General features: G+C 37.5%; 1 protein-coding gene across 2 annotated transcripts in view; it reads left to right on the forward strand.

Annotated features, from left to right (window-relative positions):
* PTPRR (protein tyrosine phosphatase receptor type R) overlaps nt 1-24,513 on the forward strand; it is a 289,941-nt gene that overhangs the window by 221,470 nt on the left and 43,958 nt on the right. For both annotated transcript variants that reach the window (XM_037847618.1, XM_037847619.1), the window contains 2 exons: nt 2,653-2,839; nt 5,439-5,523. In XM_037847618.1, the coding sequence (XP_037703546.1) occupies nt 2,653-2,839; nt 5,439-5,523 (272 nt within the window). The remainder of the gene's footprint in view (nt 1-2,652; nt 2,840-5,438; nt 5,524-24,513) is intronic.

Here is a 24,513-nt window from a genome sequence, read left to right on the forward strand (position 1 = left end):
TGGATTCTCTTTTCTGTATTTGGACAGATTTTTCATAGTCTTGTACCTTCTACAATTCTTGCTTTTCCCTCATCTCTCTCTTCTATGTAACCTTCTCCCCAATTCCAAAATACAGTTTTATACAACTGAACTCTAGCTAAAACTGCTTATATGCCATTTTTCAAAGATGCTTTATCATTTCCTGCTCCTATACTTTTTCTCCTTCCAGACTTTCTCTCTGAAATGCCCTTTAACAAAAATATCTCTATTGGACGTGTACTTTAAGCCCTTCTTATCCCCTCCCCCCCACCAAATGCCTGCCCCTTCACACATTCTACTCGGATCACTCTCAATGGAAGAGGCTTTGCTTCTAGTGAACCACTGTAGCCCTGGGCATTTCCCATCCAAAGGAAAATGGACACTTTTGTCTTTGGGGCCTGAAAATTGCCTAAACGGAATAATGGCTTAAAATGACATCTGATTAGCAATCCCTTAAGCAGCCTTTTCCAACTCCTTAGTAAAATATCTATGAACCCAGCCAAAGCCAATTTCTCACAAATACACTAAAAACTGAGGCCAATAAACAACGCATTATCAGAATCAGGAAGGAAATTCTAATAATTTTAAAGCCAGAAAAACTGGATTGAGAAACTTTAAAAACTGCTTTCCCACTAAGAATAGATTAAAATTCTTGGCCTGAACGTAGAAGCACCCTTTGTTCCTACTCAGTTGTTTGCCTTCTATTCAGAAAACACAGGCGCTCCATCAGCCAGCAACCAAAAAAAAAAACAGAAGGGGAAAGCAAACATCCCTCTATTGTGTAGATAATATTTTATGGGGTACCCTAAATACTATCCCTTAATCCCTATCCCAGTGATCCAAACTTTATAATAGGATAAGAACATGCCAAAAGGATATAGAGATAAAAGGTATGGCAATATTACTATTTTCAAAGTCAGAGTTGAGGCCAAACAAAATTAACAGGAAGAGGAAAGAAAATAATACATATTGATAAAACTTACAGTGAAGATACAATAGTTATGATTCTTTTTGTGTCAAATAACCTAGTGGTTGAGATATATAAAGCAAAACTGCTAGAAATATAAGGAGAAATGACAAGCACAATTATTGCAGAAAATTCACATATATCTCTTAGGCTTTGATAAATGCAGTAAGGAATAAATGAACTATAATAATGTCTTTAATAATAGATAGTAGTATAATCAGTATGGCAATATGTATGTCAGTAGATTAATAAATAGAAATATAATCAAGCCATTGCCAAAAAAGAGCATTTATGAACTATTTAGGAAAATTTATCACAACTCATATTTCAAAGAAAGAATCGAGAAATTCCAAACATTAGAAGTCAAGCCATTCTCTGACCTCAGTGTACTATAATTAGAAATTAATAAGGAAAATAAATGGGCAAACACTTAAATAAACATCAATTAAAGCAGGAATTAAAACAACAATTACAAAACACTTCGAAATTAACAAAAATGACATTACATATCAAACTTATAAAATGGAGCCAAAGCTCCAACCAGAGGCAGATTCAGAGGAATATACAACTGATAATTTTTGTTCAATGGATTTTTTTCCTTTGGTGTATTCTAATAATTTTCCATTGTTTAAAATTAAGCTGAGTCATGTGAACATTTTCTGATGGATTACGCCATAATAAGCATGTAAACACCATTGAGAGAAAACAGTGTTCTCCACTTTCTGTTCTCCACTTCCTGTTCTCCACTTCCTTTGTATACCAAGCACCTGGCACCATATTTAGGCTCCTGGCACACACCTAAAGCCCCTTTAATTTAAAAAATTCTTTGAACACAATCTCTGACATTGACCCTCAGTCCTTCACATGTTATTTTATAGTTACTCCTTGGCTCCACACAGCTAATGTGGAGCCAAGACCCTCCTTCTACCCAGGACCCAAGAAGCCTATATAAATTGGAAAAGCCCCCATCTCACATCCCAATATGAGCAGGAAAATTAGAATGAAGATAAATTGTAACTCAGGGTATGTGATCTTTATGGTCCCTTATAAGTTTATCACAGAATGAAATAAATGCATGCATAAATATGCAGGACACAGACGCTATCTTCTAGGGATTCACTCAGAAGTTATACAAAAATACATACATTTTTAAATTTCTAAATTCTATTTTGATGGCAATAATTTAAACTAAAATAAAGAGATCTTTTTTTTCTCTCTGAGCATCCTATCTCCAGGAAAATCGTGAGTATAGCATTTTGATTTAAAAAGCATCAGATGGCTATAGTATTTATATACTAGACCCTCCAACAAGCATATAAATAAAGTTGATTTGTGTTATATCTGATTTCTCAATTCAAAGATGATGTTTACTTTTCCTCAATTTTTCAATTTAGTATTATTAACCATCCCATTGTTTCAGTGACAAGGATACCCATTAATAAATTATAGTGCATTTTGTCAATTCAGAGTTATTTCCAACAACGAAGTTGTCAATTTTCCATAAAGGAAGCATGGATAGTTGCTAGACTCAACCTTGGCCATGAGAGAAAAGATGTTCTTATTTCTGTAAAAGTTCTCACTGAATTGTGTGCATGTACAGAAAGACAAATTTGTTCAATCAAAATAATCCATGTGGTGCTCAAGCCTGTCATTCCTCTCCAATGCAGGCGAGGGTCCAACGTATCTCTTACATTGGACATGAGTAGCTTGGGGAACGTTGAACCCTTTGTGGCTGTAACAACCCCTCGGGAGAAGGTAGCAATGGAGTACCTGCAGTCAGCCAGCCGGATCCTCACAAGGTCACAGCTGAGGGACGTCGTGGCAAGTTCACATTTACTCCAGAGTGAATTCATGGTGAGCCGGCTGTTTATCACTCACTCTTCAGTAGGACTTTTGATATACTAGGCACTAGGGACACATAAGGAAATGACAGTGCCCTACCCACAAGTGGCGTGTAGTAATAAATGGTTACAGTTCAAAAGATTAAGTGCAATGGGTTTGGGTCCACCCTTGTTATCACCAGCTATTGTTGCATCCAAACTGACATGTGATAGCTAAATCAAGGTAGAGTATGTAAGAGTTTGCCAAGCAAAAAAGTGACAAGAAGGAGCTAAGCAGAGGAGGAGCATTCCAGGAAGAAGGGATGGCCTAGCTGTCACTGTTTGGGGAATTGCATTGCTCAGTTTGACTGGACAATTGAAATCAAGTGTGGAGTGGCAAAGGTTAAATCTAGGAGGTATAAAAGAAACCTGGGTTTCAACATATATTTAGGAGTTTGGACTCTGTCGCATGTTTAGAAAGACCACTCTACATGCAATGGATTAGGAAGTATAAGGAGCAGTTTGGAGTCCCTAGAGATATTCCTGTGATACTCTGATGGTGGTCTAAACTAAGATGGTAGCAGTGGAAAAGGAGAGAATCTCTAAGAATCTGCAAGAGTGGGCATTGATTGGATGAGGCTAATAAAGGCAAGGGTGAAATCAGGGATGACACACCAATTTCTGACTTAAACAACAAGGTGAGGGTGATGATGTCCTTTGATGAAATAAGGAACATAGGAGGAAGACCAAATGTGGGCCAAAAATGATTGTGAGTTCTGTTTTAGACTCATCAGTACGGCTGGTAATAGCATAATTCATGAAAATATGCTTACCTAGAGATCACTGAGTCAGATTAGGTCTTTTGTTGGCCAGGAGCATGTGTATTTTGTAGGTCACCTTGCTTTGTTAGTTAGTTTTTGCATCTTCAGCCATATATTTGTTCAGCTTATCATGAAAGATTCAGCAACGTGTTAGATCTGCCTTTAGCTCTATCAACTATTTTAAGTGTCCAAAGTAAAATATAGACATGGAGTTTTTTTTTAATTAGATTACAGAGACTTAAAGTGATGAAAGAAATAGTCAACAATCACACAGCTAGCCAAAGGTGCAGCTAGTATTCTGTTCTAGAACTGCAGATAGTAATTTGTTCTATGAAATAAGTCCTTAACATAGCCTGCTTCCCTGTAAGGAAAGGTGGGGACAACATGGAGTACACAGGAGAGAGGATGTTGGAATATGACAAATTGTCAGAGTGTGTCAGGAAAAAAGGAGTTAAGAAGAAAGGAGCAGGGGAGGAATAAAAACAATGCCTACTTCATGGTTTTGCCAAAACAGTCTGATTTGTTTGAAATTGCCAAACTTGAACATGTGGTTCCTATTGAACATTCAACAATTTTATTTATCTTAGTATTTTGAGCTGAGAAGTTAAAACATTTCATTGGAGCAGAAAGTAGGGAAGAATATTATAAATATCAAAATAGCACAAGCTTAGGAAATGATATTAACAACTAACCTGCTCCTCTCTGTAGACCAAATCTCAAGTCCATAATATAGTCTGGGCTTACTCAAATTTTCATATTGACTGAAACTACAACACTTTAAATTAATTTAAAGATAATTTCCTTCATCTCAATGAATACTAGGCTATTAGTGAGTTATATTTTCCACTGGAGAAAGTTTAAATGATGAAAATATTTTATGTAACCTAAGGATTTAGTAGTTATCAATCATTAAATGTTATTTTATTTCATATTAATCTTAGCTAAATAATCTTAATCAGAATTTTAAATCAGAGAGCATATTATTTTATATAATCAAATCCTCAAATATTTGTTTGGACTTTTTAAAAAAACTTTGTCTTATTGCTTCTTTGTCCCAGTCAGCTACAAATGCTCACATTTTTAGGTCTAATGCATTTCTATAGAACCATTTCCACTCTAATTTTTCCCTTCACCAATCAGTTGAGGTGCATGGCGTCCATTTTGACCAAATAAGAATGTTGGATTCTTTCTAAGTGGGAGACAACAGTGTTTGGATGTACTTCACTAAAATATTGAATATAGCACCACAAATGGAACTGGATCAATCCAATTCCTTAATACAAAATGTCCATTCCTAAATACAAAAAATGCACCATATAGTAATCACTTGAATCAACAAAAAAGCTCTGTTTACTATATTAGGAGGGAGGTTTTAACAATCCTAAAAAAGTCAGAATTAATGTTAAAAGTGAATCCATGATGATGAAATTTTTGTTACTGAACTTACATAAAGATTTGAAAAAAATTGAACTCATTACTAAAAAATCCATTTTCCAGCCACCTGTTCATATATTTTCAGCAAATATGTCAGAACAGGATTTTCAAAATCTAATCAGAGTTTTATTTGTCTCTTTAGTAACTACATATAAAATGGTATTCACTAACACACAGGGTTATTTCTTAGAAGTCAGCTTGTCAGGGTGCAGCCAGTGTGTTTATGAAAGGAAGGGTGTGGGCCAACCAGAGGTGGGAGCCTGTTATTTTATAAATGACTTTGAAGTTCAATAGACTGTAGAGCTGATAGCCCTCTGTGAAGATTTTCTTCATGGCAACATTAAGATACACAAATTTGATATCATTTATTTTTTGTAGGAAATACCAATGAACTTTGTGGATCCCAAAGAAATTGATATTCCACGGCATGGAACTAAAAATCGCTATAAGACTATTTTGCCAAGTAAGTTTCTTAAATTGAAGTGTTTGCATTGTAAAGCATTAGCCTTCTCCATTCATCCCTATCTCATCACTTCTCATTCTCACAACACTCACATACACACCAAATTTGGAGTTGCAAATATATCTAGAATAAAAACTATTGAAGTAGACTGAGGTTAATAATTCTACCTTGTATTATTCTCATTATAATGGTAGGCGCATAATTCCAGTAGATCTAAGGCTCTAAAATTTTACTGTGCCTCATTTAGGGTCAACTGATATTTAACAAGGGTGTCAAACAATCAGTGGACAAAGAATAGTCTTCGCAACAAACAGTTCTAGAACAAGTTCTATACCCACTTACAAAAGAAAGATGTTGGATCCCATATACAAAATTTATACCATATACAAAATTAATTTAAAATGGATCAAAGAGCTAAATGTAAGAGCTAAAACTATAAAAATGATAGAAGAAAACATGAGTTTAAAATTTAGTGACTTGGAACACACAGCACAGACCCGAGACAAGAAACCCAGCCTGACAGGGAGTCTTTCCCGCAGCATCACTCACACGACACAATATCAGCCGTGGACAGTGGCCTTGAATACACCCACAGCTGATTGTCCCAGAGCTGGGAGAGCAGAGCTGTGCAGAAAGGGGGAAGTTAACGCGTCCCATTCAACCATGTTTGAAGCGGGCTGGGAACGCCCCTACACAGCCCGGCGGCCAAGGGCTTCCTTGGAGGCCGGCGCTCTCTTGTGACGTGGCACAGCCTGCCCCCCACCCCCCGCCAACAGAGGTCCTGGAAAAGCACAGCACGGAGGGGGGAACCGCTCAGAAATCCCAGGGAACCTACGCCAATACCAAGGACTTTTGTGTCAGCGGCAGAGAACAGCCTTAAATCTTCGGGAACACCTGGGAGATTTGATTGTTAGACCTGCCCTTCCTCCCTAACCACTCAGGCACACACCCCTCATTGAGGGCAGACAGCAACGACAACACACCCAAATTAAGTGCACCAATTGGACCCCAAAAGAATCAGATCCCCACATACCACAAAGTTGGGGAGAACTGACTTGAAGGGAATAAGTGACTCACGGATGCCATCTGCTGGTTAGTTATAGAAAGTGTATGTCACCAAGCTGCAATTCTAACAAATTAAAGACTCACAGATGCCATCTGCTGGTTAATAAGAGAAAGTGTACGTCACCAAACTGTGTCTCTGAAAAATTAGATCGATAACCTTTTTTTCTGATACAACTTGAAAGAAACCTATCAAACAAAACAAATGCCAAGAGCCCAAAAACAACAGAAAATCTTAACGCATATGATAAAACCAGACAATATGGAGAATCCAGCTCCAAACACACAAATCAAGATTTCGGAAGAAATGTACCTTGCAAAATTAATTAAAGAACTACAATCAAAGAACGAAAACATGGCAAAGGATTTAAAGGACATCAAGAGGACCATGAACCAGGATATAAGCTACATAAAGAAGACCCTAGAAGAGCATAAAGAAGACATTGCAAGAGTAGATAAAAAAACAGAAGATCTTATGGAAATAAAAGAAACTGTTGGCCAAATTAAAAAGACTCTGGATATTCACAATACGAAACTAGAGGAAGCTGAACAACATCTCAATGTCCTAGAAATCCACAGAATAGAAAATGAAAGAACAGAAGGAAGAATGGAGAAAAAAATTGAAAAAATTGCAATGGATCTCAGGGATACGATAGATAAAATAAAACGTCCAAACTTAAGACTCATTGGTGTCCCAGAAGTGGAAGAGAAAGGTAAAGGTCTAGAAAGAGTATTCAAAGAAATTGTTGGGGAAAACTTCCCCAACCTCCTACACAATATAAACACACAAAGCGTAAATGCCCAGCGAACTCCAAATAGAATAAATCCAAATAAACCCACCCCAAGACATATTCTGATCAGACTCTCAAATACTGAAGAGAAGGAGCAAGTTCTGAAAGCAGCAAGAGAAAAGCAATTCACCACATACAAAGGAAACAATATAAGACCAAGTAGTGGCTACTCAGTGGCCACTATGGAGGCAAGAAGGCAGTGGCATGACATATTTAAAATTCTGAGAGAGAAAAATTTCCAGCCAAGAATACTTTATCCAGCAAAACTCTCCTTCAAATTTGAGGGAGAGCTTAAAATTTTCACAGACAAACAAATGCTGAGAGACTTTGGCAATAAAAGACCTGCCCTACTTCAGATTCTAAAGGAAGCCCTACCAACAGAGAGGCAAAGAAAGGAGAAATAGATATAGAGAATTTTAACAGACATATATAGTACCTTACATCCCAAATCACCAGGGCACTCATTTTTCTCTAGTGATCACAGATCTTTCTCCAGAAGGGACCATAAGCTGGGACATAAAACAACCCTCAAGAAATTAAAAAAAAAAAAAAAAAATTTGAATATACTCAAAGAACATTCTCCAAACACAATGGAATACAAATAGTAGTCAATAATTTTTGAACTATAACTCCACTATTTACTTCCTACATGATAAAAAATACACAAACTCTAAGGACAAATCAGTGGTTTTGAACTCAATGTAAAATATGTAATTTTAGACAACTATATAAAGGTGGGGGAATGAAGGAGTATAGGAACATAGTTTATGTGCCCTATTGAAGTGAAGGTGGTATCAAAGAAAAACAAGATTGATATTGTTTTAAGAGGTTAATTTTAAGCCCCACAGTAAACACAAAGAAATTGTCAGAGAATATAACCATAGAGATGAAAAGTAGAGTTTGGGTTAAGAGAAATGGGGGAAGGGGCAATGGGGAGTTGAGAAATGAGTGTAGGGTTGCTGTTTGAGGTGAAGGGAGATTTCTAGTAATGGATGGTGGGAAAGAGCATAACATCATTCTAAATGTGATTAATCCCACTAATGGTAAGGCTAGGGAGGGGGTGGAATGGGAAGATTTAGGCTGTATATATGTTTCCACAATTGAAAAAAGAAAAAAAAAAAAAAAAAGACAGTCTAACTAGATGACAATTGAATGCTAAGGATGAACTTGGATGGGATTGGAGGGTAGAGGACAGGTGGCTTGAAGGGACACAGTTGAGACATAAGGAAAAGGAAATGTAGAATGTAAGCATTGTGTCATTGTTGAATCTCTTATACTTCTTAGCTGTGCTTAATGGAATTACATAAAAGAATGTTCTTGTTCATGGGAAGTACATATGTGAATTATAGTGTTTGTTCAAGGGTGTGTGCAGCTAGCTCTCATATGTTCAGAAGACAGAGCGATAGATGATGGATGATAGATAGGGAGGGAGGGAGGGAAAGAAATAGCGATGTGACAGCATGTTAAAGTTGGTGGATTGAGCTATCGGAGGAGGGGGGTCGGGGTATGACAGAATTCTGTGTATGGGGCTAGTATTGTTTTTGCAACTATTCATGTAACTTTGAATTTATTTCAAAATAAAATAAATAAATAAATAAATAAATAAATAAATAAATAAAAAACTTAGTGACTTGGGAGTAGGTACAGTTTATTAAATATGGCACCAAAAAATAAGCAACCAAAGAAAATTAGATAAATTGGACTTCATCAAAATTAAAAACTTTTGTGCTTCAAAAGACACCATCAAGAAAGTGAAAAGATAACCCATACAATGGGAGAAAATATTTGCAAATCATATATCTGGTAAGAGATTTATATCTAGAATATATGAAGAACTTTTACAACTATATAATAAAAAGACAAACAACCCAAAATGGGCAAAGGACATGAATAGACACTTCTCCAGAGAAGAAATACAAATGACCAGTAGGCACATGAAAAGATCCTTAGCATCATTAGCCATCAAGATCATCAAAACCACAATGAGATACTACTTTACACTCACTGGGTGGACTATAATAATAATAAGAAGAAGACAATAAGTGTAGATGAAGATGTAGAGAAAATGGAACACTTATACATTGCTAAAGGGGATGTATAATGGTGCAGCTAATTTGGAAAATAATCTGGCAGTTCTTCAAATGTTAATCAGAGAATTACCATAAGATCCAGAGATTCAACTACTTAGGTATATGCCCATTCGAATCGAAAACATGTTCAAACAAAAATTTGCACACTTTATTCATAACACCCAAAAGGCAGAAACAACTCAAGTGTCCATCAACAGATGAATGGATCAATAAAATGTAGCTTGTGCATACAATGTAATATTTGGCCAAAAAGGGGATGAAGTACTAATAACACATTACAGCATGAACAAATCTTGAAATATGCTAAGTGAAAGAAGCCAGTCACAAAAGACCTCTTGGAGGCGGGGCAAGATGGCAGACTGGTGAGCTGTATGTTTTAGTTACTCCTCCAGGAAAGTAGGTAAAAAGCCAGGAACTGCGTGGACTGGACACCACAGAGCAATCTGTCTTTGGGCATACTTCATACAACACTCATGAAAACGTGGAACTGCTGAGATCAGCGAAATCTGTAAGTTTTTGCGGCCAGGGGACCCGCGCCCCTCCCTGCCAGGCTCAGTCCCAGGGGAGGAGGGGCTGTCAGCTCCAGGAAGGAGAAGGGAGAATTGCAGTGGCTGCTCTTACCGGAAACTCATTCTACTGATTCAAACTCCAACCATAGATAGACTGAGGCCAGACACCAGAGACTCTGAGAGCAGCCAGCCCAGCAGAGAGGAGACAGGCATAGAAAAAAAACAACACGAAAAACTCCAAAATAAAAGCAGAGGATTTTTGGAGTTCTGGTGAACACAGAAAGGGGAAGGGGGGAGATCAGGCCTTGAGGCGCATATGCAAATCCCGAAGCAAGGCTGATATCTCTGCCCTGGGCATTTTTCCTTAATGGCCCTGGTTGCTTTGTCTATTAGCATTTCAATAACCCATTAGATCTCTGAGGAGGGCCGTTTTTTTTTTTTTTTTTTTTTTTTTTAAATCCTTTTTGCTTTTTCTAAAACAATTACTCTAAGAAGCTCAATACAGAAAGCTTCAAAGAATTGAAATTTGGGCACGTCAAGTCAAGAGCAGAACTAAGAGAGCTCTGAGACAAAAGGCAATAATCCAGTGGCTGAGAAAATTCACTAAACAACACAACTTCCCAAGAAAAGGGGGGTGTCCGCTCACAGCCACCATCCTGGTGGACAGGAAACACTCCTGCCCATCGCCAGCCCCATAGCCCAGAGCTGCCCCAGACAACCCAGTGTGACGGAAGTGCTTCAAATAACAGGCACACACCACAAAACTGGGCGTGGACATTAGCCTTCCCTGCAACCTCAGCTGAATGTCCCAGAGCTGGGAAGGGGGAGCAGTGTGAATTAACAGAGCCCCATTCAGCCATCATTTGAGCAGACTGGGAGCCTCCCAACACAGCCCAGCAGCCCAGAACTGCCCTGGGGGGACGGCACTCACCTGCGACATAGCACAGTCATCCCTCAACAGAGGACCCGGGGTGCACAGCCTGGAAGAGGGGCCCACTTGCAAGTCTCAGGAGCCATACGCCAATACCAAAGACTTGTGGGTCAGTGGCAGAGACAAACTGTGGCAGGACTGAACTGAAGGATTAGACTATTGCAGTAGCTTTAAAACTCTAGGATCATCAGGGAGATTTGATTGTTAGGGCCACCCCCCCTCCCCGACTGCCCAGAAACACGCCCCACATACAGGGCAGGCAACACCAACTACACACGCAAGCTTGGGACACCAATTGGGCCCCACAAGACTCACTCCCCCACTCACCAAAAAGGCTAAGCAGGGGAGATCTGGCTTGTGGAGAACAGGTGGCTCGTGGACGCCACCTGCTGGTTAGTTAGAGAAAGTGTACTCCACGAAGCTGTAGATCTGATAAATTAGAGATAAGGACTTCAACTGGTCTACAAACCCTAAAAGAACCCTATCAAGGTCAGCAAATGCCACGAGGCCAAAAACAACAGAAAATTATAAAGCATATGAAAAAACCAGACGATATGGATAACCCAAGCCCAAGCACCCAAATCAAAAGACCAGAAGAGACACACCTAGAGCAGCTACTCAAAGAACTAAAGATGAACAATGAGACCCTAGTACGGGATATGAAGGAAATCAAGAAGACCCTAGAAGAGCATAAAGAAGACATTGCAAGACTAAATAAAAAAATGGATGATCTTATGGAAATTAAAGAAACTGTTGACCAAATTAAAAAGATTCTGGACACTCATAGTACAAGACTAGAGGAAGTTGAACAACGAATCAGTGACCTGGAAGATGACAGAATGGAAAATGAAAACATAAAAGAAAGAATGGGGAAAAAAATTGAAAAACTCGAAATGGACCTCAGGGATATGATAGATAATATGAAACGTCCGAATATAAGACTCATTGGTGTCCCAGAAGGGGAAGAAAAGGGTAAAGGTCTAGGAAGAGTATTCAAAGAAATTGTTGGGGAAAACTTCCCAAATCTTCTAAACAACATAAATACACAAATCATAAATGCTCAGCGAACTCCAAATAGAATAAATCCAAAAAAACCCACTCCGAGACATATACTGATCACACTGTCAAACATAGAAGAGAAGGAGCAAGTTCTGAAAGCAGCAAGAGAAAAGCAATTCACCACATACAAAGGAAACAGCATAAGACTAAGTAGTGACTACTCAGCAGCCACCATGGAGGCGAGAAGGCAGTGGCACGATATATTTAAAATTCTGAGTGAGAGGAATTTCCAGCCAAGAATACTTTATCCAGCAAAGCTCTCCTTCAAATTTGAGGGAGAGCTTAAATTTTTCACAGACAAACAAATGCTGAGAGAATTTGCTAACAAGAGACCTGCCCTACTGGAGATACTAAAGGGAGCCCTACAGACAGAGAAACAAAGACAGGACAGAGAGACTTGGAGAAAGGTTCAGTACTAAAGAGATTCGGTATGGGTACAATAAAGGATATTAATAGAGAGAGGGAAAAATATGGCAAACATAATCCAAAGGATAAGATGGCCGATTCAAGAAATGCCTTCACGGTTTTAACGTTGAATGTAAATGGATTAAACTCCCCAATTAAAAGATTTAGATTCGCAGAATGGATCAAAAAAAATGAACCATCAATATGTTGCATACAAGAGACTCATGTTAGACACAGGGACACAAAGAAACTGAAAGTGAAAGGATGGAAAAAAATATTTCATGCAAGCTACAGCCAAAAGAAAGCAGGTGTAGCAATATTAATCTCAGATAAAATAGACTTCAAATGCAGGGATGTTTTGAGAGACAAAGAAGGCCACTACATACTAATAAAAGGGGCAATTCAGCAAGAAGAAATAACAATCGTAAATGTCTATGCACCCAATCAAGGTGCCACAAAATACATGAGAGAAACATTGGCAAAACTAAAGGAAGCAATTGATGTTTCCACAATAATTGTGGGAGACTTCAACACATCACTCTCTCCTATAGATAGATCAACCAGACAGAAGACCAATAAGGAAATTGAAAACCTAAACAATCTGATAAATGAATTAGATTTAACAGACATCTACAGGACATTACATCCCAAATCAACAGGATACACATACTTTTCTAGTGCTCACGGAACTTTCTCCAGAATAGATCATATGCTGGGACATAAAACAAGCCTCAATAAATTTAAAAAGATTGAAATTATTCAAAGCACATTCTCTGACCACAATGGAATACAATTAGAAGTCAATAACCATCAGAGACTTAGAAAATTCACAAATACCTGGAGGTTAAACAACACACTCCTAAACAATCAGTGGGTTAAAGAAGAAATAGCAAGAGAAATTGCTAAATATATAGAGACGAATGAAAATGAGAACACAACATACCAAAACCTATGGGATGCAGCAAAAGCAGTGCTAAGGGGAAAATTTATAGCACTAAACGCATATATTAAAAAGGAAGAAAGAGCCAAAATCAAAGAACTAATGGATCAACTGAAGAAGCTAGAAAATGAACAGCAAACCAATCCTAAACCAAGTACAAGAAAAGAAATAACAAGGATTAAAGCAGAAATAAATGACATAGAGAACAAAAAAACAATAGAAAGGATAAATATCACCAAAAGTTGGTTCTTTGAGAAGATCAACAAGATTGACAAGCCCCTAGCTAGACTGACAAAATCAAAAAGAGAGAAGACCCATATAAACAAAATAATGAATGAAAAAGGTGACATAACTGCAGATCCTGAAGAAATTAAAAAAATTATAAGAGGATATTATGAACAACTGTATGGCAACAAACTGGATAATGTAGAAGAAATGGACAATTTCCTGGAAACATATGAACAACCTAGACTGACCAGAGAAGAAATAGAAGACCTCAACCAACCCATCACAAGCAAAGAGATCCAATCAGTCATCAAAAATCTTCCCACAAATAAATGCCCAGGGCCAGATGGCTTCACAGGGGAATTCTACCAAACTTTCCAGAAAGAACTGACACCAATCTTACTCAAACTCTTTCAAAACATTGAAAAAAATGGAACACTACCTAATTCATTTTATGAAGCTAACATCAATCTAATACCAAAACCAGGCAAAGATGCTACAAAAAAGGAAAACTACCGGCCAATCTCCCTAATGAATATAGATGCAAAAATCCTCAACAAAATACTTGCAAATCGAATCCAAAGACACATTAAAAAAATCATACACCATGACCAAGTGGGGTTCATTCCAGGCATGCAAGGATGGTTCAACATAAGAAAAACAATCAATGTATTACAACACATTAAAAACTCGAAAGTGAAAAATCAATTGATCATCTCAATAGATGCTGAAAAAGCATTTGACAAAATCCAACATCCGTTTTTGATAAAAACACTTCAAAAGGTAGGAATTGAAGGAAACTTCCTCAACATGATAAAGAGCATATATGAAAAACCCACAGCCAGCATAGTACTCAATGGTGAGAGACTGAAAGCCTTCCCTCTAAGATCAGGAACAAGACAAGGATGCCCGCTGTCACCACTGTTATTCAACATTGTGCTGGAAGTGCTAGCCAGGGCAATCCGGCAAGACAAAGAAATAAAAGGCATCCAAATTGGAAAAGAAGAAGTAAAACTGTCATTGTTTGCAGATGATATGATCTTATATCTAGAAAACCCTGAGAAATCAACGATACACCTACTAGAGCTAATAAACAAATTTAGCAAAGTAGCGGGATACAAGATTAATGCACATAAGTCAGTAATGTTTCTATATGCTAGAAATGAACAAACTGAAGAGACACTCAAGAAAAAGATACCATTTTCAATAGCAACTAAAAAAATCAAGTACCTAGGAATAAACTTAACCAAAGATGTAAAAGACCTATACAAAGAAAACTACATAACTCTACTAAAAGAAATAGAAGGGGACCTTAAAAGATGGAAAAATATTCCATGTTCATGGATAGGAAGGCTAAATGTCATTAAGATGTCAATTCTACCCAAACTCATCTACAGATTCAATGCAATCCCAATCAAAATTCCAACAACCTACTTTGCAGACTTGGAAAAGCTAGTTATCAAATTTATTTGGAAAGGGAAGATGCCTCGAATTGCTAAAGACACTTTAAAAAAGAAAAACGAAGTGGGAGGACTTACACTCCCTGACTTTGAAGCTTATTATAAAGCCACAGTTGCCAAAACAGCATGGTACTGGCACAAAGATAGACATATAGATCAATGGAATCGAATTGAGAATTCAGAGATAGACCCTCAGATCTATGGCCGACTGATCTTTGATAAGGCCCCCAAAGTCACCGAACTGAGCCATAATGGTCTTTTCAACAAATGGGGCTGGGAGAGTTGGATATCCATATCCAAAAGAATGAAAGAGGACCCCTACCTCACCCCCTACACAAAAATTAACTCAAAATGGACCAAAGATCTCAATATAAAAGAAAGTACCATTAAACTCCTAGAAGATAATGTAGGAAAACATCTTCAAGACCTTGTATTAGGAGGCCACTTCCTAGACTTTACACCCAAAGCACAAGCAACAAAAGAGAAAATAGATAAATGGGAACTCCTCAAGCTTAGAAGTTTCTGCACCTCAAAGGAATTTCTCAAAAAGGTAAAGAGGCAGCCAACTCAATGGGAAAAAATTTTTGGAAACCATGTATCTGACAAAAGACTGATATCTTGCATATATAAAGAAATCCTACAACTCAATGACAATAGTACAGACAGCCCAATTATAAAATGGGCAAAAGATATGAAAAGACAGTTCTCTGAAGAGGAAATACAAATGGCCAAGAAACACATGAAAAAATGTTCAGCTTCACTAGCTATTAGAGAGATGCAAATTAAGACCACAATGAGATACCATCTAACACTGGTTAGAATGGCTGCCATTAAACAAACAGGAAACTACAAATGCTGGAGGGGATGTGGAGAAATTGGAACTCTTATTCATTGTTGGTGGGACTGTATAATGGTTCAGCCACTCTGGAAGTCAGTCTGGCAGTTCCTTAGAAAACTAGAGATAGAGCTACCATTCGATCCAGCGATTGCACTTCTCGGTATATACCCGGAAGATCAGAAAGCAGTGACACGAACAGATATCTGCACGCCAATGTTCATAGCAGCATTATTCACAATTGCCAAGAGATGGAAACAACCCAAATGTCCATCAACAGATGAGTGGATAAATAAAATGTGGTATATACACACGATGGAATACTACGCGGCAGTAAGAAGGAACGATCTGGTGAAACATATGACAACATGGATGAACCTTGAAGACATAATGCTGAGCGAAATAAGCCAGGCACAAAAAGAGAAATATTATATGCTACCACTAATGTGAACTTTGAAAAATGTAAAACAAATGGTTTATAATGTAGAATGTAGGGGAACTAGCAGTAGAGAGCAATTAAGGAAGGGGGAACAATAATCCAAGAAGAACAGATAAGCTATTTAACGTTCTGGGGATGCCCAGAAATGACTATGGTCTGTTAATTTCTGATGGATGTAGTAGGAACAAGTTCACTGAAATGTTGCTATAGTATGTAACTTTCTTGGGGTAAAGTAGGAACATGTTGGAAGTTAAGCAGTTATCTTAGGTTAGTTGTCTTTTTCTTACTCCCTTGCTATGGTCTCTTTGAAATGTTTTTTTATTGTATGTTTGTTTTCTTTTTAACTTTTTTTTTCATACAGTTGATTTGAAAAAAGAAGGGAAAGTTAAAAAAAAAAAAAAAGAAAAAAGACAAACAAGGAAAAAAAAAAAAAAAAAAAAAAAAAACGATGTAGTGCCCCCTTGAGGAGCCTGTGGAGAATGCAGGGGTATTCGCCTACCCCACCTCCATGGTTGCTAACATGACCACAGACATAGGGGACTGGTGGTTTGATGGGTTGAGCCCTCTGCCGTGGGTTTTACCCTTGGGAAGACGGTTGCGGCGGAGGAGAGGCTAGGCCTCCCTGTATTTGTGCCTAAGAGTCTCCTCCTGAATGCCTCTTTGTTGCTCAGATGTGGCCCTCTCTCTCTGGCTAAGCCAACTTGAAAGGTGAAATCACTGCCCTCCCCCCTACGTGGGATCAGACACCCAGGGAAGTGAATCTCCCTGGCAACGTGGAATATGACTCCCGGGGAGGAATGTAGACCCGGCATCGTGGGATGGAGAACATCTTCTTGACCAAAAGGGGGATGTGAAAGGAAATGAAATAAGCTTCAGTGGCAGAGAGATTCCAAAACGAGCCGAGAGATCACTCTGGTGGGCACTCTTACGCACACTTTAGACAACCTTTTTTAGGTTCTAAAGAATTGGGGTAGCTGGTGGTGGATACCTGAAACTATTAAACTACAACCCAGAACCCATGAATCTCGAAGACAGTTGTATAAAAATGTAGCTTATGAGGGGTGACAGTGGGATTGGGAATGCCATAAGGACCAAACTCCACTTTGTCTAGTTTATGGATCGATGTGTAGAAAAGTAGGGGAAGCAAACAAACAGACAAAGGTACCTAGTGTTCTTTTTTACTTCAATTGCTCTTTTTCACTCTAATTATTATTCTTGTTATTTTTGTGTGTGTGCTAATGAAGGTGTCAGGGATTGATTTAGGTGATGAATGTACAACTATGTAATGGTACTGTAAACAATCGAAAGTACAATTTGTTTTGTATGACTGCGTGGTATGTGAATATATCTCAATAAAATGATGATTAAAAAAAAAAAAAAAAAAAAAAAAAAAAAACAAAAGACCTCTTGCTGTATGATTGCATTGATATAAAATGTCCACATAGGCAAATCTGTACAGGTTGCTTAGTGACTTCTAAAGAGTGTGGGATTTCTTTTGTGGGTGATGAAAATGTTGGTAAATTGATTGTGGTAATGGTTGTGAAACTTAGTGAATCTGCTAAAAGCCATTTAATGGTACACTTTAAATGGATAAATGGTATGGCATGTAAATTATATCTCAAACTATTACAATTAAAAAAACAACTTTATGGTGCATAATTACCATCTAGAGTCCTTGTTAAAAGTGCAGTCCTGTACCCCCAGTGATTCTGTTCAGTAGGCCTGCTATTGGGTCCAGCAAACTGTACTTCTAGCAAATACCCAGGTGATTCTGATGCAGGTGATACCATACTTTAAGAAACATCGCTATGGATTGTATTAAAGCCAAATTTAGTGCCATCAAATTTATTGGTGTCAAGCAATGAGCTGGATGCCAGCCACCGATAAGGAATAAAAAACAATCTTATAAGATCAAGGAGCTCGTGGACCAGAGAGGAGAGACGTGTAAACAAGAAATTACATCCAGTGTAATAAAAGCCATAATAGAGATATGGCCCAAATAGTGGTAGGAGCATAGAAAGGACTGAGTAATTCTGCCTTAGGAAGGCAAAAATACTTCAGAGGGGAAACAATATTTTCAATTACTAAACAAGTAACAGATATATTTGGGTTTTGGACAAAATCCATGAACTCCTCACTACAGTAGCTCTGGGAAAATGGACGCACAAGAGCGTTAATAAAATATTGACACTGAAGTCATAAAATTTTCATGATTCAGTCCATGAAGTCACTCAGATGACACTAAATTCTCCCATATTTAGTATTAGCAGTATATTTAAAACATGTAACTAAAGAATCACTGTTAATAGCATCCATTGGAAAGCAAAGACTGACTTTGGGCATTCCTTTCTGGTGAAATTGGAAATGCATCCTTAAAGTCATTCCACTATTCGACTTTTTAACTGGCCTGTGTAGTTAAATCTACTTACCTAAAATACAGTCACTGTTAGATATTTTACGGCTACAACTGGCTGAAGCACTATGTGATAGAACTAGTGTGCGTCTCTCTCTCTCTGTCCCTCTTCCTCTCTCTCTTTCTCTCGTTAAAATTTTTCGTTTAAATAAACAAACATGAACAGAGCACATGCATCCATACCAATTAGTATATCCACCCAAACACTCAGCAAATCTCACAAGGATTTGGAAATTACTAGGATTATTTTAAAAGTTCAGCCTTCTCTATTTCCTGCCCAGATGATATCAGACAACTGTTCCTAGTCCTGTGTCAGCTTTCCCATTCCCAGAACTGGGTGGATCACTTGAACCAGGGCACCTGTGCTGACAGCCGATGTAAATGATGGATTTTCTGTTGAAAATGTCTGCACCCTGAAGGCTCCACCCACCCCCTGTTGCACAAATAATAATTTAGGAAATAGAGCTCGGACAAGCCAAACTATTGGTTGAAAAATCATCATAAGAAACTGGAGGGAGTGAATATGTAAAGGTGTTCTTTGTGGTTTACTTTAGACTGCAGTATGAGGTAAATTTTAAATATTACATAAAATGATTAGCAAAGGATCAAGATATTATGATTATTTTTGTTGTTTTAATCTACCTTCAATTCCTCTTAAGTTTAAAAGCTCACCAGCTTTTACGTAGTAGTGAGGTATAGAGGATGTTTTGCAGTGGATACATGGATGGCCAGGAACCAATTAAATTATAGTTGCTTCACTTAGGACAACATCAGCCTGGCTCAGAATACTCCAAATGATAGACTAAAGTTTTGGTTTGCTAAAACTGCTGAAGTGCAATATGCCAGAAATGGGCTGGCTTTTAGCAATGGGAACTTATTAGTTTACAAGCTTACTGTTCTGAGGCCATGAAAATGTCCAAATCCTGGAATCATCAAAACAATACCCTCTTCCTGAAGAAAGGCTGGTAATCAAGGACTCCTCTGTCACATGGCAAGGCACATGGTGGCATCTGCTAGATTCTCCCTTCTCTTCTGAGTTTCATTGCTTCCAGCTTCTGGCTTCACTGGCTTCCTCTCTATTTCTGTAGCTCTGTGTGTGTGTGTGTGTGTGTGTGTGTGTGTGTGTGTGTGCCCTCTCTCAGCTTCTGACTGTTTCTCTCTGTCTTTCATCCTCTTATAAAGGATTCCAATTAGAGGATTAAGACCTACCTGGGAGGCCTCAACTGACATAACCTAATCAAAAGGTCCCACCCACAGTAGGTTTACACCCACAAGAATGGATTAGCTTTAAAAACATGAACTTTTCTGGGGTCCATTCAGCTTCAACCCATCACAGTCACTTTCATATCAAATTGTTTGCAATATAAACAAATATTATGATAAAAATATGTCTAAGTTCTAAATCACAAAATCAATGGGAAAAAATTTCAATATAAAATTATTTGTATAATAATGAAGTACAGTAACAATAAATTTTAAGTACATTTCTTCCATGTAGTCAATTAATTTATACAAATATGAAACAGTGTAGATAAAATTAAGGGAAACGTATTTAATCTGGCCATCATTTCAGCTTTAAAAATTCAATGACTAGTGATGTTTCCTACCTAAATGATGTTTCCAATTTTATATTAAGTGCCTAGTACAGAGCACATATTCAAATAAATAAGCCCATTCATTAAAGCAACAAGTTGTGTGGATAAAACAAGATATTAGAGTCAGACTTGATTTTCTATCCTAGAGAAAACATACAAATTTTGGCAAGCTACTTGATCTTCCTGTACCATCCTTTCTTCATCCATAAAAATAGTGATAATAATACTAACCCACAGAGCTGCTGAGGGAGTTAAATGATATATGTATAAAATGTCTACCAAAGTTCCAACCAATAGTAAGCTCTCAGCTAATGTTAGTTTCTCCTTTTCCTCCCTATTTAATTAACCCCAGAACCAATTCCAGAAAATAGAGATACCATCCAGGTAGAGAAAAGTTTACAATTTCAAAGGCAGAGTACTCAAGAGCCTTATTATCTCTGATAATTTTCACATGGTTCAAAACTGAATTTCCATATAATGACCATTCTGCATTGCCAAGATCAGTGCTATCCACTGGAACTCCCTACCATGATGGAAATGTTCCACACTTGAGCACTTGAAATGTGGCTAGTACAGCTTAGGAACTGATTTTTAATTTAATTTTAATTAACTTAAGTATATTTCACCATATGTAACTAGTGTCTACTATATTGGATAGTCCAAGCCTAGATGCTTCTCTATCTCCTGCAATAAATTTGAAGTTGAGTCCCAATCACCTTGGAGGTGTGGCCAGTCCCTACGTTTCCTTCCATTTCCCACTTATCTTTCATTCTTCTCTGAAACCCATCCTATTGCTTTCATCTCTGCCTTTGCCTATTGGTAGCAGTCATATATTTTCCCTTCATCTAATCATTTCTTGACTTCAAATCTCAAACCTATTTCTTCCTGGGTTTGAGATATCTTAAGTACTGAATAGCGCTTGACAAAATCTGATATGATAACAGTCAAGATATGAGGATCCAGCTACCATTTCATCCATTAAGTAGATCTCTTAAGAGCACCAGAATGTATTTTAAGGAGACCAGAGTGGAGATAATTCATATAGTCTATATACCAGATCTGTAGCTGTTCAATAATTTGAATATGTTGACAGGAAAGAAGAGAGAGGGAGGTAAAATGGAAGAAGGATAAAGAGGAGGGAAAGAGAAAAAAAAGGGAGGGACAAAAGAGGAGGAAAAGTGATCAGTAGCCAAGTAATATTGGCAATTGTTATTGACACTGTACGTTTGTACCATAAATAGTATGTGAAATATTTAGCATATAATCCAGAAATCTCTGTTCTGAAAAAATCACAGTGACTTGGCTATTATTAGACTTTAAAATATATATAACATCAATAAAATTATAAACAACAGTGATAAAAATGATGATGGTGATAATATGAAAATAATGATAAAGATGTTTTTATTCCTTGGCAGTTTTATTAGTCCATGCTAACATATTAAAAAGGCTTTGTTGAAGCCATGCATTTTTCCCAACTCTGTCATATGTTGCATTCTTGCTTTTTTTTTTTTAAAGTATTTGGAAACTTCTAAATACTTGGAAAACACCATAAATTACTAACTTCCACACATAAACCTAATTTAGCTAGTCAGAGAACCTACCTCTTAGCAGTTTACAGGGTAGAGTTCCCAGTAAATCATGTATCAAAGATGTTATGTAAACCAAAGGAAATGGATCTCTTTTCAATCCTGAGTGGTTTAAGGTGTTTGTGGAAACTTCTAATAATCTGTGGACACTGAAAAGGAATGAAAATTTTCCTGTCCTCTTTGCTAAAAGATATAAAAAAGAATTTAGAAAGTCAAAAGCAGTGTTTAACCTCTTCCTAGTAGAAATTAATTTGACTTTAAACTCTCAGTGATCCATATTCCAATTAAGAAACCACAAACACAAAAGTTAATACAACACAGCCTTTGCCTCATGCGGCTCACCACAATCCACTGAGGACAGGCAGAAATGAAAGCTCCTAAAATATGTGATGAAAAATACTAAAATGAAACTCAAGGAGCCCAAGCTACCTGCCTGGGAAAGATAGGTAAGGCTGCAGAAAAAAGATATTTCTTAAACTGAGCCCTGAAGAATGAGGAAGACTTTACCTTGCAGAGAGAGCAGAGGAAACAACATATGCAAAGCCACAGGATCTGCAAGAGCATGGAATAGTTGGGAATTTGCCCTAGACCATATGGTGCGCATGGAAGATTAGCCATTGACGAGGTCATGGGAAAAGATAATTGCAAAGGTATGGCTTCAACCAAGCCTTTTTAATATGCTAGCATGGACTAATAAAACTGCCAAGGATTAAAAACATCTTTATCATCATTGTCATATTATCACCATCATCATCATTTTTATCACTGTTTATGATTTTATTGATGTTTTATATATATTTTAAAGTCTAATTAAAAAGATAATTAAATCTTGGACTTCAGATTCTAGGCCTGCACCCTACAATAGGACAGCCATCAGCCTCATATGGTTATGTACATCCAAATTTAAATTAATAAAAATTAAACAAAATTAAAACTTCAGTTCCCTCTTTCCATACTAGCCACATTTCAAGTACTCATTAACCACTTACAGCACAATAGCACAGTTATAGAACATTTGCATCATTACAGAAAATTCTGTTGGGCAGTGCTGCTTTAGGCTATTTGAGTTGTCAAGTTTTCATGGTAAAATGAGCTCAGTGAACAAATAAGTTTTGAAATACTTCGCACTATATTTTACCTTTTTGGAAATTCACAAAGTACATTAGCTTAATAAAGACCCTGAGAAGTCCTGCAGTAAAAACTTGTTCAACTTTGATTAATCTAGTGAATGCACATTTATTTGATTACTGACTTCCACCCCCCCCCTTTTGTTTAAAATGTCCTAATTTACATGTCATGGAAGTAATAATTCACAGATAACAGTTTGGGAAATACCACTATGGACGATTTGGAGCCACAAATGGCATTTAGGCAAGAGAGTCATGTGATCAGATTTCATTTTACAAAGATGGCCTTGGCAGCTATGAGAAGAATGGATTAGATAAAAGCAAGATTGGAGGCAGGAAGACCAGAAGGGGTGCTCAGGTCCTAGCCTAAGAAGATAGCCATGGGAGTAGAGAGACAAGACAGATCCAAAGCAGTTTAGGAGATGGAACAAATAGAACAGAATGAATGATGTATAAGATCAAGTCCAGTAGGACATCTAGTTTTCAAACTTGGGCTGTGGAGTGATGGTAGCACACCAAACATAAAGAAAACAGTAGGCCTCAAAATGCATTGGGGCATGTGGAGTTTGACAAATCTTTGGTGCAACCGGAAGGAAGAAACAAATAGCAGCACATGACCTATAAATAAGGGGAGTGATCTGATGTAAGAAATATACTTGGGAGTCTTCAGGATTTAAGTAATAGTTAAAGTCATAGAAATGAAAGAAATCACCCAACAGGGCAGTGTCAGGTGAGAATAGAAGAGGACCTAAAAAAAATACCAGCATTAAATGGAGCCTGCTGAAAAGAAACCATTGAAGAGGAAGCAGGAAACCATAATCAAAGTGAAGACAAAATGTCAAGAAAGATATTATGGTTAACAGCTTTTGAATGTCACAGAGAGGTAAAAAAAAAAAAAAAATACCACAGTGGGACCAATGGATTTAGCAACAATAAGGTCAGTGGTGACCTTAGAAAGAGCAGTCTCTGCACGATGCTAGGGTTAAAATAGATTGTTGTACACGAGGAAGAATGAACTGTAGATGAGGAGGTAGAAACAGTGAATATAATAAACTCTTTCAGCAGTTCACCTGTGTAGTGAAGGAGAACAATACAACAATTGCTAGAGAGGAATGTACTGACTTTTTAAAAGATGAACAAGACCATTTAAATCAATGCACTAGATATATATAAAGCTCTGTTCTAAGCCCTGTCTTAGCAAGTTGGTGATAGTAAAAGATCTCCCATCCCTGCCCTCAAGAGGCTTGGAGTATATCAGGTTAAAGAAATCATAAAGGGATGAGCTGATCTTAACTCTTTTATACAAATGTTGGTAAAAATAACTACCAGATTTCCCATAACACTATGACCCACAAAAAGCCTTTAACCTTCTTTACAGAAAATAATTTTAGGATTCTTGGACAACTTTGCTAGCGCTAAAATGTTCTACCCAACATGAGATAGCCATGCTGTCAGTGAATAGAATAAACTGCTACATGTGGTAACTGATGACAGCTTCTTCCAAACATTGAAAAGGGATT

The sequence above is a fragment of the Choloepus didactylus genome, chromosome 8 (assembly GCF_015220235.1).
Source record: "Choloepus didactylus isolate mChoDid1 chromosome 8, mChoDid1.pri, whole genome shotgun sequence".
Lineage (NCBI taxonomy): Eukaryota > Metazoa > Chordata > Mammalia > Pilosa > Megalonychidae > Choloepus > Choloepus didactylus.